The sequence below is a fragment of the Solanum stenotomum genome, chromosome 3 (assembly GCF_019186545.1).
Source record: "Solanum stenotomum isolate F172 chromosome 3, ASM1918654v1, whole genome shotgun sequence".
In the NCBI taxonomy this organism is placed as follows: Eukaryota; Viridiplantae; Streptophyta; class Magnoliopsida; order Solanales; family Solanaceae; genus Solanum; species Solanum stenotomum.
In genome coordinates, this window is record NC_064284.1 from 8,239,811 (window position 1) to 8,256,193 (window position 16,383).

General features: G+C 30.8%; 1 protein-coding gene and 1 non-coding gene across 2 annotated transcripts; both read right to left on the bottom strand.

The window, feature by feature from the left end:
- Window positions 1–5,377: 5,377 nt before the first annotated feature.
- On the bottom strand, window positions 5,378–5,457 carry TRNAL-UAG (transfer RNA leucine (anticodon UAG)). The gene has a single exon. It is a non-coding gene; the product is annotated as a tRNA-Leu (tRNA).
- Window positions 5,458–5,937: 480 nt separating this feature from the next.
- On the bottom strand, window positions 5,938–10,932 carry LOC125860457 (serine/threonine/tyrosine-protein kinase HT1-like). The gene is made up of 3 exons (XM_049540416.1): window positions 10,056–10,932; window positions 8,122–8,577; window positions 5,938–6,402 (listed from the first exon to the last, which is right to left on the bottom strand). The coding sequence occupies exons 1-3, from the start codon at window positions 10,413–10,415 to the stop codon at window positions 6,163–6,165; spliced, it is 1,056 nt and encodes a 351-aa protein (XP_049396373.1). The 5' UTR covers window positions 10,416–10,932; the 3' UTR covers window positions 5,938–6,162.
- Between the last annotated feature and the right edge of the window lie 5,451 nt (window positions 10,933–16,383).

A 16,383-nucleotide genomic window follows, 5' to 3' on the forward strand; every position in this document is an offset into this window, starting at 1 on the left:
ATGTTTCAACTACTACTAAAAATTGTTCTATTTACTCACTTTTAATTAATTACTTAATTTATTTGATTAAACGTAATGTCTTAAACCTTCTTTTTTTTCAATTCATGTTTGCTTTTTCTCGAATTTATCTTTAGTGCTATGTTTTATTTTAATGAAACATAGTAGATGAAAGATGATCTTTGATAGTAGTGTTTTACGTTGGAATTAGTGTCCAATTTTTTTAATAATATGACACACCTTAAAAGGGGTAGCAAAGTAATTTAATGGACTGATGAACAACTTGTCTTTTTTTAAAAAAAGAAAAATTTGAGTTAAAATATTACATGTCATGATAAAATAGAGTATGTAATGGTTTGAAGTAGCTTCTAAGTTTGTCTTGCATTTGCATGTCCATCTTGACCTCTTAACCTTCGGTAGTTGTGAAGCAACTCCATTTCCCATCCAATTTAACTTCTTTTAAACTCTTAAAATTTGAGGTATCAGCGGATTCATTTGAATTTACTTTGATAAAAAAAAAATTTATATATGATTAAAATTATTTTAATATGTATATATTGTAGTTTTTAAACTTCATCGACTTTTTTATATATTTACTCCTTCATACTTTGAAATTCCTGATAAGTACGTTAAACCGAGCATATAGTACTATTTCTGCTGATAAACATAAACGAGACTTGAAACAAAAAAGAGTGATCATTACAAACTTTACATTAAATGTATGATATAATGTTGCTTTGTTACAAACAATATAATTCTTTGCTCATTACAAACTAATAATATGAAGTACTAGACTTTGACTTATAATTTTCACTTGCTACTTGTGATTTTTTGTTATTAATTAATCACCGTGGGCATTTAATGAAACACAATATATATATAATATCTCACATGAAAGCCAACATCTAATTAACATTGTGCAGTACTAGTACAAAATCATGTCTCGTGAATAAATTAATTAAAGAAAAAGCATATTACTATGTTATTCCTCTAGAGTTGGTGAAATTAATTAACACCCCACGGGGACCAATAATTATTACATAAAAGTGAGGTATAATTAAAATATATATTACTCCTAAAGGTTCATTAAGCTTCGCTGTAATATATAATTATTGCTAAAACCGAGTTAATTTAAAATGTCATGATAATGGTGGTTAGTGAGTTTAATTAGCTGTGCACGGGTTGGACTGATAGGCATCCTATGATAAATTTTATTTAATTAATCAAAAAGCATGATTCCCCCATCTAGTGGGAATAAATTAATAATGATGACATGTTATATCATTTTATAAAGTTCAATAAGAAAGGGTTAATTTGTTTTGCTATATTCCATTAATGGTTCTCAAAAGTTGATCAATTAGTACATCTTAAAAGTAAAAAATAATGGAAAAAAGGAAAATAAAATAATTCTTTATTTTGATTATCATTATTTCCTTTTTATCAATTCATCTGACCTAGTTCATTTTAACAATAATAATAAACATCTCTCAATTTTAAATAAGTTAGAATCGGTTATAAACATTCTACCTATAATAGCCGTGACATTCATTATATCAGTATATTGTAAAATTTCCAAGTCTAAATTATGAAAAAAAAATTCTTTTATCAAATTCATTTTCCACACCAACACTTTTTATGTTGCTGATTGGGGTATATATGACACTTTTTTTTCATTTTGATACATCAGAAAATACAATATCTGATATCATTGCATGAACAATGTTCGTTTACACGTCTTATAAGCTTCAATAATTTAGACTAATCTTTCTATATATCTACCCTAGCTTACTTTCAATCAATAATTTTATTTTTCTTAAAAAAAAATATTTCCTTCTACCACGACTCTATATATATATATATATATATATATATATATATATATATATATAACTTATGCATCAAAGTTCACATATGCATGCATGTACCGCATTTAACAAATGGCAACGTACCGACATGGGTTGTGGCGCAGTGGTGGGACTACTGCACCCTTAACTAGAGGTCTCAGGTTCGAGCCATGGAGAAAATCTTGTTGGGAGCACCACCCCTGAATGAACTCTGCAGTGCGCGATCCAAATTTAGTCAGGGCTCCAATATGAGGAGAAAAAAAAGGCAACATGAATCCATGAACATGAAGGTCAAATCAAAGATATACTAGCTAATTGTGATGTTTTAATTTAAATAAATTTGCATGGATTTCAATCTTCAAGTCACAGTCTTCAGAATATATTTTAGGGTAGAATAGATAATAAGGAAATGTGTGCAATTTCTTAAGCAAATGTAATCGGTACATTCTTTCTCCATTGAACGATTAAATTTAGACATAAGAATTAAAAACATGTTTTTTCTTATAATCGATTGATAGTCAACGTAAAATTTGTTAATTCATGATGAATCTTCGTAATAAAGATTCAAAAAAGGGTTGGAAAATTTAAAGAGTACAATATGCTTAATTCTTGAAAAAGACTACTAATTTTTCATTATGCAGTTTCTTAAAGCAATCTAAAATGGTGTTACTTAAAGTAATCTGGCATAAATTACTCGAATGGTGTTACACGAGTCTCTTTGAGTCAAATAAACCCACACATACGTATTTATATATGAGTTCAATTAATATACTGTAATAGTATATATATTAAAAAAACTACATTTTCAAGTTACTTTTTTCAAAAAAAAATCTAAATAACTTTTATAGCATGCATAAATTAAATGGGCAACCATGTGCACTGCTATTTTGCAGGATCCGAAAGAATTGAATCATAAGGATCTATTCCCGCATATAATTGATTTCTTTTTATTTGGTATAATGGGGGTATAGGCATAATAAACAAAAAGAATTTTATTATTTTAGATTGGTAAGTAAATAATTAGAAAAAACCAAAAGGAACAAATGATAAATGAGTTTAATTAAGTTAGATTATAGGAAATAATCCATTATTAGGCCCCGCCACTCTAAACTGCAATCGAGTTGGGCTGTAAGGATAAGGCCGGACTCCTCTAGTCTCCATCCAACTTTACACATTGTGACAGCTCACCAGCCCTCATCTTTTTCTTTTTCAATCGAGTATTTAATATTTATATTAAAATTCGATTAAATTCAAACTCATTGATTAAAGATGAAGGAATACTTACTATTCCACCACAACTTTGTTGGTCACCCATCATCATCTACCATGCTATTCAAACATAACCTACATTCTAATTAATAACTTGGATGATTGTTACATATCGTTTTATAATTGTTGTATTATTGTATTATATAATTTGATGAATGTAATCTTCAGATAAATTGTATCATTTTCTGTTATTACACGATGGCATACATCAACAATCTAAAGGAAAAATCTGAAGAAAAGTAGAATATTGATAGAGCTAGCTATAATTAAAGAAGGTTGGATAAAAGATAAATTAGAATTATAAACTAATTACAAGCAAAAGCAAAATGAGAGATAAAATAATGTAACGACGTGATCACGCTCAATCATTCGTCACATGAGATTTTTTTATATTGCTACATAACGATAAATTTAATGATACAATAAATTAAATTAAATTTAAATAACAAACAAAATATATAAATATTTTATTATACAATATAATATACAATAGGTAACAACTATCCATATACACAAAGCTGATTTCTTGACCTTGAAAGATACAGATATATTTCTCACTTGGATATATGCTTTGTTTTACTTTTTGTTTGTGAGAAACTAGTTGAACATTGGAATTTTCTCTTCTTCACATAAAAGTACATAAACGAATTAAAATATTAGAAGTGCATTCTGTGTAAATTTTTGACAGATGAACAATCTCCTTTCCCTAAACTTTGAATTTATTACATTTTTTCCTTACTCATATGGGCTCTCGCTTGAATCTAAGCTTTATATCGTTACTTTATCTCACACAGCTTATTACTATCGATTTTACCAGGCAACATCTACCTACTCATGCTCTGAGGCTATTGTGTGCAAGACCATTTTATTGAGCATATCGGAAAACTATCAACCTAAAAGAATTACTAGTTTGATCATTTGTGGACATAACAGCAAAATAAAAATAATAGCGGAAAACTATCAACGTAAAATAATTGAATTACTAATTTGATAATGGACATTACAGCAAAATAAAATAACATTAAGGGTCTGTTTGGAAAGTCACCTGGTAATTGGAATTGGTGTAATTACTAGGGTAGTAATTACCAGCCTAGTAATTACACTGTCTAGTAATTACACTGACCTGTTTGGTTGCCACAGTGTAATTACACAGTAATTACACATGTCCCGTTTGGATGCCACAGTGTAATTACACATGTTCTGTTTGGATGCACAATTGCAATCATAAAATTATAATAAATTTTAAATTATTTAAAATTTATACTAGACAAATAAGAAACTTTATAAATGACATTAAATTAAATATTTAAGATATATATTCTTTTTTGAAAATATATTAATTAATAAACATATTTTCTGTAACTAATATTATGAAAAAATAATTGATTTATATTTTTTCAAATTAATATATTTCAATTGAATTGATCGTAGCAACTAAAAGTATGAAGTTTCTACGAACATCGTGAAATGCATGTTTGATAAAAAGAATAATATATAAATAAAATGTCATAAATTATTAAATGTTTGTCAAAAATATAATTTATCAACTCTAATTAAAAAATGACGTGCAATGTAGATTCAATATTACTAAAACAAATGAAACTGAAAATATGACATAAGTTATAAATTCAAAACAAAATTTTTAACATAATACTCTTATAACAAATTTTAGCATAGCAATAAATATGATTTAGTTTTAGTTTTTCTTAATAAAGAAAACGTAAGTCTATAACTTACTTAACAATAAATTCTATTTTAATTTAAAAATTAGAATATAATTAAATTATGCTAATGAGAAAATAAGCATGGCATAAAGAAATAGATAATACGAAAAAATTATATAAAATCACGTAAAGTAAGGTTGAGAATAAGAAGAAAATGAAATATAATAATATAAAATATAAAATAAACTTTCACAAATTTTTAGAATAATAAAATTAAAAAAAGAACTTAAAATAATAGAAGTAAAAAAAATTAAAACAAAAAAATTAAAATAGAAATTAAAAAGTAATCAGATGGTAATTACACCATGTAATTACCAGCAATTCACAGCCTCTGCCTGTGAATTGTAGAGTGTAATTACCCCCTGCCAATTACACCAATTACCTGCTGACCAAGTAATTACCTGTCCTTCCAAACAGGACAAGACAGTGTAATTACACCAATTACACCAAATCCAATTACCAGAATGTCCTTCCAAACAGGCCCTAAAAGAATTACTAGTTTGATAATGGACATTACAGCAAAATAAAAATAAAACTAAAAATTGACAGCTGTGGGATTTGAACCCACGCCCTTTCGGACCAGAGCCTAAATCTGGCGCCTTAGACCACTCGGCCAAACTGTCTTTGTTGTATAGTTTTCTTAAAAGATATATTATATAAAAAGTATTTTAAGTATGCAATTTACTGATAAACATGATTCTAATAACCCAAGTCCAAGATTAGTAGTATTTGGAGAACCAGATTTACTAAACTAATAACTAAGATTTACACATTCAAAAACTACATAGAAATAAATTATAAGCACAATTATTTATATTTAAAAGTTATAACAAAAGTGTTAATAAGATTCCAAAGAAATAACAATGATCCAATTCTTTTGGGGACAAGGGAATAACAGAATGATAATTTATAACATCGATTTTCCATTTACTATACTTAAGTAACTATTATTAGAAAAACAAATAATGTCTTATATTTAAGCCGAGAGTCTATCGAAAACAATATAGAATTACACAGAGTATGTTGTTGTGATAGTAGTATTACCATCACGGCATTAGAAAAAGAACAATGGTGTGAATTGCAAACACAATTTTTCATTGAACAAACAGGATTCTCCTTGTAAAATCCCCTGATCCAAGTTTCAAGCAAAAACAAATGTCGAAATATTCAAACAGCGGCTTAGTAACTTAGTTTACAACAATAACATTACTAATACTGAGAAGTGAGAACTTAAGAAAAAATATGATACACTTGACATTGGGATTGGGGTCCTGGGGATAATTTTGGTCACCCAAGATAACATAATAAGATACATATTCTGGAATTTGCTATGCCTCAGCAGAATCTGATCTGTTGCAATTAGGCAAGCACTGCGACAAGTTAAAATTCCGAGGGGGCTGGTAGGATTGGAAAAAATCAGGATCCTGCTCAAGCGCCTCCGCATAACTTTCAAGAACAGTTACAATCTCCTCAAAATGTGGCCTCTTGTGAGGATTGTTTGCCCAGCACCGTTTAATGAGTTTCCGAACTGCTGATGGACATGCAGCAGGTATTGGTGGTCTTGCTTTCTGCAAAATTCCAACCAATATGAGAAAATGCCAAAATTTCTCTCTTACAGAGAATGATGCATGATACTGCAAAAAATATTTAAGCAAAATTATTTGTTCTAATGCAACTTTATGCAAGAGAAGCAACTTCCTACCCTAATTTTCCCAATACAATGTATGTGGAGAAGCTATAAATGGGCTTATAGCTAAGTTGAAACTTAAAACAATAATCTGGAAGCAGAACAAAGGCATAAAACTAATTCACGATCAACCAGCAAAGCAAAGATCACAGCGTCAACAATTTCCAACGTGCATGAGAAACCCCCGAGGAGGAACAAGAGCAGATGTCCTATGAATTGGACAGTCAAAAGATAACAGAACACATGTAAAATATGGAGTCACGTTCACTCCGTCTCCATATCCTTTAGAGCGGGCTGTTTGAAAGACCAATATATAGTCCCACAGCATTTCAAATTAACATTGTTTGAGCATAAAAATAGAAGAAATATCCAGAGACCAACAGACCGAGATAGTCACTTAACGGGTTGCAATTTTATTAGTAGAGTGCATTGAGCAGCAGCATCAATGCTCGGAACATTAAGCGTCACACCTCAAGTTTACTTTGGAACGTATACCTGAGAAATCTGATAGATTGGCAGGTGATACAGAAAACAGGCAGAACAGACTTTATCTTATCCTCCACCACAGGCTACAATGGCTTTTACTTCTACATTTGTCTTACAAATTAATACTTGTTCCAGGTCCTCAAGTATACCTCTCTATATCTCTTTCCAAAGGAAACAAAACAATCATGGGGCTCATTGTTCTTATAGAAACAGAAACTTCTGCCAGTTAGAAGAGTTCCCAATGGTAAAATATAGTAAGATTATTCAACAAGTTTTCTAAAGGAGTGATGTTAATGAAGACTATGTCGATTTGCTCAAAATATCCCAGGGAGAGGATAGAGATGTCGATGATCAAGAAGGCGAGAAAGAAAAAAGAAGAAAAGAATAGAACAACATTAACACAATGCCAACATATTAAATAGATCACTTTTGACGAAGAGAGGAATCAAGAGGCTCATCAATTCCAATAGCTATTCACTTGTTGGAAACACTATCCAAGTTTTAGAGCCAAACATTTCTGGAAAAAAACACGATGATCCTAACATAAGAAGGAAAGAAACAAAAGAAAATAGATGAACTGATCCCATTACCTATTGAAGAGAAATTTTTTTTAGAGCTTGACATAAGATTTAACAAGAGACAGACGGCCCAGATATGAGAGAACTTCAAAAAACATAATCACAAGATGAAGCAAATTTGCTCGCTAAGATATTTCACGCTGCAATTTTTTTTTACAAGTATTTCAAGGGTTTATTTCATAGCATAGACGTAGATTTTCTCAATCTTTCAATATGAATTGGTAAATGCAACTCAGCAATATCTCTTCTTTTTGTATCTTAATTCTTAATTGTCTTACTCAATTCATGTTCCAAGCCAGAGAAGAGAACATTGACTTACTGATGTGAGTCTCATGGTAACCTCGGTATCTATCTAAAGCGAAAACCACTGAAACAGGAATAACAAATGTAACATAAAATGACAATTCGTAATGAGTACGTCAAACATATAGAGATTCATGGGATTTAGTGGAACAAATTCAGATCCAGAGACGTATGAAATATTAGGCTATTTATCTTGACGAAAACCAATATGCCATGGTGGACAGAGAATATACCTTCTGGCAGACTGCAAACGCCGCCTGCTCAGGGGTCATGTCATCAAATGGTGTCAATGCAGTCAAAAGTTCCCATAGGACAATACCGAAACTATACACATCAACCTTCTTTGTGTGGTTCTTTTCCTTGATCATTTCTGGCGCCATCCACCGGTACGTACCGGTGAACCCCTTTGCACTACCACATTGAGATTCTAAACATGATATCCCGAAATCTGCAACTTTCACACACATATCCTCATCAAGGAGTAGATTTTCCGACTTCAGATCTCTGTGAAGTATCCCTTCGGCATGAAGATACTGCATCCCATGTGCAATGTCAAGGGCCAATTTCACAACAAGATTGAGAGGAACGGAGTACGGCTCCTGCTGATGGAGGTACTTTCTAAGGGAGCCTCCAGGTACGTACTCGGTGATAATGCAAAACACGGGTGGTTTCTTACATGCTGCAATAAACTGCATTTGAGAGCCAGAAGAAATGGAACAAGTCAAAACAAGTGGCAATTTCATGCATAACCGAAAGACATGTTTTGAGTTGATAACTATTTACCAATAAGTGGTTATGATAAATCAAAATATGTCAACAAATCCCTAATCAATAGTATGTAAAGAAATTCTGATAGACATATTTCAAAGATGGTACTCTCAACATGAAATTCCTGCAGGCAGCACAATCATATCTCTTTACAAATCAAGAATGAGGAGCTGATCTGTAGATTTCAAGTTTGACACACTGGAAAAGGTAAATGTGTTAGGTTCTACGTCACTTGGATTCTTCAAAAAAAAGTCTGTTGTGTGTCGGATCCCCAAAAGTTATTTATTTTTGGAGGATCTGACACAGGTGTGGAAGCATTTTGGAATATCCGAGCAACATAACTTAGGTTGTGGACAGCAACTTGATCAGTTTATGGATAGTCACGTACTTATTGGTGCTTTTATTGAACAAAAAATGTGATAAATGGTTGCATCTTTTTATGCGAAATTGCCAACAATGGTATTTCGGCTACTTAAGAAACCATGTATGAAGTAGCAATTATGGAATCGCTTGCCTTCTAATAAAGATATACCAATTAGTAAATATCTGTTCTTTTCAGTTCTTATTTTCCTGTTTGGTTCTGCTAGAAATAAATTTCCTAAATTAAGAGTAGAAGCAATCGTCACCTACGTAAATAAGACTATATCCATGACAGTAGACATATGGACCTGCCAAAGAACATAAAACGACAAATTTTTTTAAATTTTTTTTATGACCGTGGTGTCTGGGCCAGCTCTCGCACATCTCGACTAATTCCACGGGATACCACCCACCTTTCACCAGCAATAGGTACAAGGTAACTATGTCCACCAAGGCTACAATAGATGGAAAGAATCACTTAGTGTTTTTTTCTATGCTGGGATTCAAACCTGAAACCTCATGATTCTCAACCACTTCATTGACCACTAGGCCACACCCTTGGGTGCATAAATCCATCATTTCTTGGCAAATGAAATAACATAGTATAGCCTTCCAGATGCCACCTTTAATTGAATTTCCATATTAGTTCCAGTATCCATTCCCCATTCATCTCCAAAAAATTTCCATGGCTGATGGTCAAAGCAAGCCAACTTATTCTGCTCCGACCCCGTTCATGCCACGGCTCGCCAGGGAGCAATAGGGTGAATAACTCCCTGGGACTACTACTCAAATGCAGTTATGCAACGACGTCTTGAGATCTCATTAAAATCAGTAAGGTGAAGAAAACCATCTTATTAGGAATACCATAGATTTATTACCCTTGGCAATCTAATTGCAGTACTTGAGAAGGAAAAGTCCATTCACATGAAATGCTAATAAAATCTCTGCTTTTACTACTTTGAAGCAAAGTTTTTCAAATTTAAATTATGAAAAACACAAATCAATGAAAAACCAACACGAAATAAGAAACCATACTTACAGTGATGATATTTGGATGCTTTAACCGAAGCAACAAAGCAACTTCAGAAGTAAACTGCTTCTCCAGAAAAGTAGCCAAATCCCCATCTTCTTCAGGTTGGCTAATAAGCTTAATAGCCACTTCCCCATGCTTGTAAATTCCCCTGTAAATTCTACTATGCCTTCCTGAAGCAAATTTGTTCCCAATATACAGCTGCGACATATCGGCACTCCATTCCTCCTCTCCTTCTCCCTTTATCGCCGCCCCTGATGATACTATATACTTGGACCATGACGCTGCTCGCTTGTACTCTCCCAATGAAAGTCGCCTCTCTAATTTCCCATTATTCGCAATTTGCTTAAACCAATTGAAATTCTTCATAGTAAACCATCAAGTTCTCCGCCTCAAACCAGAAAAAAACTCTTTGTATATAAAATACTCAACCGCCGTTACAGATTCTCCTAAATTTTAATAAATAAATTAAAAATAAGCTACATTCCAAAAAATAGAGTTACATTTTTAGTATGTGTCAGAATTTTCTAATTAGTAATTAACCAGCTGGGTAGTTTTTTTTTTTTTCTCTTTCAAAAATCAACTGTACATTTGTTGGAATTGAAATTGAGAAGAATAGTAAGGTAAGAAGTTCTACTTCTAAGAAAAGCTTGAAAGTAGAGCTTTCAGCGAAAAGTACAACAGTTTGAAGCGTGGAAAATGAGCTTAATTTTCTGTACTTTGAAGGCGTGAGTTGAGCAGGAAGCTGGAAAAAAGTGATAATGAGGAATGAGAAAGAGTTGGAGGTTGGTGAAGAGAGGAAGAGAGCGGCGGTGGAAGTGGCGGAGCGGTGAAGATTAACGGCGGAGGTGGTGGTGGAAATGCGGTGTTTTTTCTCTCTCTGTTGAGAATGAGAAAGCAAAAGCAGTGGGTATTACTAGAATACAAGAGCAGCAACATTCATAACGTGGGAAGATCCACTTCTGAGGAGACATTTCGGGTTTTCCTGATTGTGACCGCTAATATTCTTTTTCCCCATTTTACCCCTCATTATACATTTTATACCATCCGTCTCCCTTTCAAATGACAAAAATAAATTAATTGAGAACTTTCTCTCCGTTTGTCGTTATTCCGTCTGTAATTTCCCCCATCGCGTGACAATATTATCTTTATAATATATATTTTTTAAAATAGTTATTTTTTAACGTAAAAAAATACTTTTGAACTATTAAAAATAAAGTATGAAGTTCATTTTATTTTTGACTAAATTGATTGTGCCAAAGATATAACAATAGTAATTTTCATAAAAATTTCATTACCGTTGTTTATTAAGTAAAATAGATATTCCTTGAACTATAAGAAGAAGAGAAATTATTCAATTTATAATATATGAATTAAATAAATACAAAAACAAGAAAGAGAGGGAGGGAGTTAATTGAAGCAGGGATAAAATGGTAAAATGAGGACATGGGAAAGAAATGGTTACGATGCGAAGAGAAGGAGTGAGGTTAATGAAGGAAGTGGGGTCCACAGAAGCAGTGTTATAAGTGGAGAGCAGTTATGTCGGAGAGTGCCGTATGCTTCTTCCGTATACGGTCCACTCTAACTCTCTTCAGTCTTCACACTACTATCACGCCTTTTCAGGATTTATTACATTAAATAAATCACTTTTAGTATTCAAACTACTCAACAATACTCTATTGTGTGCCACATTCTAGTCAAAGTTTTTCAAATTACAATAATCATGATATTTTTTAAAACTCCTACATATATTGCTCCTTTATATGATACATAGCAAATGATACTAATACATAACTATAAACCAGATTCATTCTGATTTAGGTTTGATAATTGAAATTTAAAATTATGTATTAACAATAACATGTATACTAGATACATAATACACAACAAATACGTAATGTATCTTATAGAGATGAAATGATGTATTTCGATGTTAAGAGAGAGAAGAAAAAAGAGATTTTTTATAACTAATTCAAATGGTAAAAACTTTTAGCGATCATGATGTCTTATGTCACGTAATTACTTATTTTTTGCAAATAAAAAGCTTTTCAATTTTGTGCTCATAAATTAAAATTATATCAAATGTATTAAAATATCATTTAATTTTGTAGTCTGAAATATTCCACGTAAAAAATTGAAATTAAAATATTGTAAAAAAAAAAAAAAGTTATAGTATTCTTTTTTAAACCAACAAAAAAAAAATTCTTTTAAAGTTAATAAATATTAATTTACCTTTATCCTCCTCGTTCACTTTTGTTTATTCATTTTAGGCTTTGTATGTTTTTTTGAAAAACAATAATTAATATAAATACTTCATTATAATATTTGTATTAAATTATTAACTAATGTTCAATATTATTTATTAAATTATTAAAAATGACAAGCAAAAGTCCATTAAGAAAACGTCTTAATTCCAAGCCAATTTGCCAAACACAAAAATATACTGCCACACGAAATAATCAATAATAGTATATAATTAACCACCGACAATGTAATTAGAAAGTAGATCAATTTTTACTTGAACATTATTTAGCATTATTATATAAAGGAAGATAACAAAATTGATTCTTAATTGCCACTTAAATCTCCATATATATGGATATTGATCAGTGATTATTCCTTTTTCCCCTTTTGAATAATTTGCTTGTGAAACTTATCTACTATAGTAAAAAGGCACTAAGGAAATTAAAGTGATTTAATGACTAGAACATTCTTGATTTAGATTATTACCTTTGTAGAAAGTAGAGGATCAAGCACTTGATAATTGATTTGCCGTGATAGTTTTGGACTTATCTCTGGAATTTGATGTGTTATTATCCCCTAAGTTATAATCAAATCCGTAATTAATTAGTTTTATGATTTTGTTTTGATCTCAGGACCTCTGTTTGCTCTGATATCATGTTAAAATGTGTGATTATCTCATCTAAAAGCTTAAGCAGTTAAAGAAAACAATGTGTCAAGATTTTACTAAGTTGAATGTTAATCCACATAAGAAGATCAATAATGATTCTTTTGATTTGATTGACCATTTATATATATATCAACAATTAATAAGTAAATAAATAACTCTACATATAGCAATTTAAAATTAAAAAATATTATTATTGTTTACATATATTTCGACATTATATAAAGTTTTCATCAATGATCTGTATTCCAGCGAAGCAGACCAAGTGTCATATCCGATTTCCTAATTCATGTCCGTATAATTATCTGTATAATCAATAATTAATTAACTAACTCATCCCTTTTATTAGATGAAGAATCGTACGGCCAGATCCTCCTAATGGTACTGGTTATGTACTTATTGTCCAATTTAACTCTCGATATTAAACTAACTAATCTGGCATAGGGATAAGAGTTATTTGTCAGTTAACCAAAAAGAGGGTTAATTAATTAATTAATTAATATTAAGCAAGTGTTAATTAAGAACCCCACACGCATAACAATTTGCAGAGAAAAAAAAAACAAGCCATGTGAGTAGATGAATACGGTAAAGGTACGGCCTGGTGGTTTTGTCTGGTTATGTAACAGCCATAGGGCCTTACAATATTTATTTGTCCTGTCTAATTAAGATTTTGCCAAATCTTGTGATTAAGGGATTAATTACATAGGGGATTATACATTTAAGTGGAATCAGAAATGAAATATTGGTGGTTGGGACTAGAATAGAACAGGGTGGTGGGACATAAACAAATTTATGAGTGTATTTCTTGTCATTTTAATTGATCGTTATATCTAAATTTATATTTCATTTTAAAAATATTGAGTTAGATTGAATCGGTGCATCGAAAATCCTTCACGGGTGGGGGAGTATTCACGTAGTTCCAAGTTTTTGAATGTTGCAGCAACATGGCTTGATGATAGAATGTCACGTGCATTTACCGCCATGTGCTCTAGGTATGGCGCTCCATCTTTTTTCTTATTAAATTTTAACGGAGATGAATTTATGACATAAAGTGAGTGATTTGTGTGATTTCAAAATTTTATATTACAAGCTATTTTTTATTTTTTTTTATATTGATAGTTAAAAATATACAAAGTCATAAGGTGTAGAGATATATACTCAAGAGTAAGGGTGTGTACTATTTGGATTAAACCGAATAACTAAATCAAATCAAACCAAATTTTTATTTGGATTGGTTTTTTGGATTAATAAATTACTTTGTTTGGTTTCGGATTTTAAAAAATAAAAACCAAAAAAACCGATATATATATATAGGAGTTAACCACTTTTGTCCCTTTTTGGTTATTGTCTTTCATGATGATTACGTTTATATTTTATGTTTGAACATCTATAATAGTCATACTTATAAGTATTGTGTTTTAAGTTTTACTTATGATTTATATTATAAAGTATATTTAAGAGATTCAATACTATTACTTTGGTTATGTTATTAATGATTGACATATATAATCGAATAACCAAACCGAAAAAAGTCAAACCGAATAGAGGAAAATCAAACCAAACCAATTTTATTTTGGATCGAATTGAGTTACACTTTTACAAAACCAAAAATCGAATAATACAAAACCAAATCAAAAAACCAAATGCACACACTTATTCAAGAGAGAAAATAGTGTGGCATTCGCTAGGCTTGATTTACTATCTTTACCATATACTAGTGATAGCTTGGGAGAAGCAAGCCCGCAAGAAAACGTANGTTTTAATTTGGTTTCGAATTTTAAAAAATAAAAATCGAAAAAATCGATATCTATATATATATGTATATATAGGAGTTAACCATTTTTGTCCCTTTTTGGTTATTATCTTTCATGATGATTACGTTTATATTTTATGTTTGAACATCTATAATAGTCATACTTATAAGTATTGTGTTTTAAGTTTTACTTATGATTTATATTATAAAATATATTTAAGAGCTTCAATACTATTACTTTGGTTATATATGTTATTAATGATTGACATAATCGAATAACCAAACCAAAAAAAGCCAAACCGAATAGAGGAAAACCAAACCAAACCAATTTTATTTTGGATCGAATTGAGTTACACTTTTACAAAACCAAAAATCGAATAATGCAAAACCAAATCAAAAAACCAAATGCACACACTTACTCAAGAGAGAAAATAGTGTGGCATTCGCTAGGCTTGATTTACTATCTTTACCATATACTAGGGATAGCTTGGGAGAAGCAAGCGCGCAAGAAAACGTAAAAATTGGTAATATTCCACGTGAAATTTAATACGAGAAGAAGACTGGTGAAATTGGATTGTTATAAATTGGTAATATTCCACGTGAAATTTAATATGAGAGACTCATGGTGTGTAAAATCGAACCGAAAAAAAATGTTATTGGGTTAACGAGTTTTTAATGATTTTTTTTAAAAAAATTATTGGGTTGTTGGTTTGGTATCGGTTTTTAGTATTGGGTTATTGGGTAAACCGATAACCCATTAAGACGATAGTAATTTACTGCTAACCCTTCATAAATATTAAATATTAATAATTTAACATAACTAGACACTATATATGAGCACTCTACACTACAGTCTACACACTTCACACGCCAGAATACTTCTACGTCACATAAGAAATTCTATATTATATATGTTTTGGTTGTAATATGTAACTGTAGCCTTCGTACTACATCTACTCTTATTGATGCAATTTCTAATTATATTTCTTGTTTCACTATATCAAAGCATTTATAACTGATTTGCTTGTCTCACTGTATCGCGACAAATTGTTGGAGAAGTGAGAAATTATTTATTTATTTTATGAGCATTTTCTTATTGGGTAAACCGAAAATTGAATCGTTAATGACCAAAACCCGATAAAAAATATCTTATTGGTTTGTTATTAATTTAGCGTATTTAAAAACCAAAAACCAATAATACATAAAATCGAACTGATGGACACCTTACGACTCACGGATCGACGAGATAGGTTACACAATACCTAATTCAATTGGTATATTAATGAATACGTGAATGATATTTTATTATTTTAATTGAAAGAATTATCTTGAAAGTTACCTATAAAACGTTGAAATACTCTCAAGTAATGTCTAACGATATGAGACCTTTGAAAAATATCGTACAAATTTTATTCAAATCGGACAATATCACACTAATGCAACTATACTATACTGTACTTGAGTTGATATAGCCCAACAGGCGCGTGCACAATCGGACAGTATCACATGCACCGAAACCGTTAGAAAATCAAATACTCCTATTATACTATAAAATATGAAGGAGAAAATTATAATTTCTCAGGTTAATTAAAGCATCTCGTATTTATACATGATTCACGATAAGATTACGGAATTGTGATATAGATAACTTATTTTAATATAAGCATTGGTAATTG

Bases quoted from the DNA above. Each gene is read 5' to 3' on its own strand.
- LOC125860457 (XM_049540416.1), bottom strand. From the start codon at position 10,415: ATGAAGAATTTCAATTGGTTTAAGCAAATTGCGAATAATGGGAAATTA. The intron at 8,578-10,055 runs GTAAGTATGGTT...TCTCAAATGCAG, and splicing joins AGCATCCAAATATCATCACT to TTTATTGCAGCATGTAAGAA. The intron at 6,403-8,121 runs GTATATTCTCTG...GGAATTTTGCAG, and splicing joins CGTTTGCAGTCTGCCAGAAG to AAAGCAAGACCACCAATACC.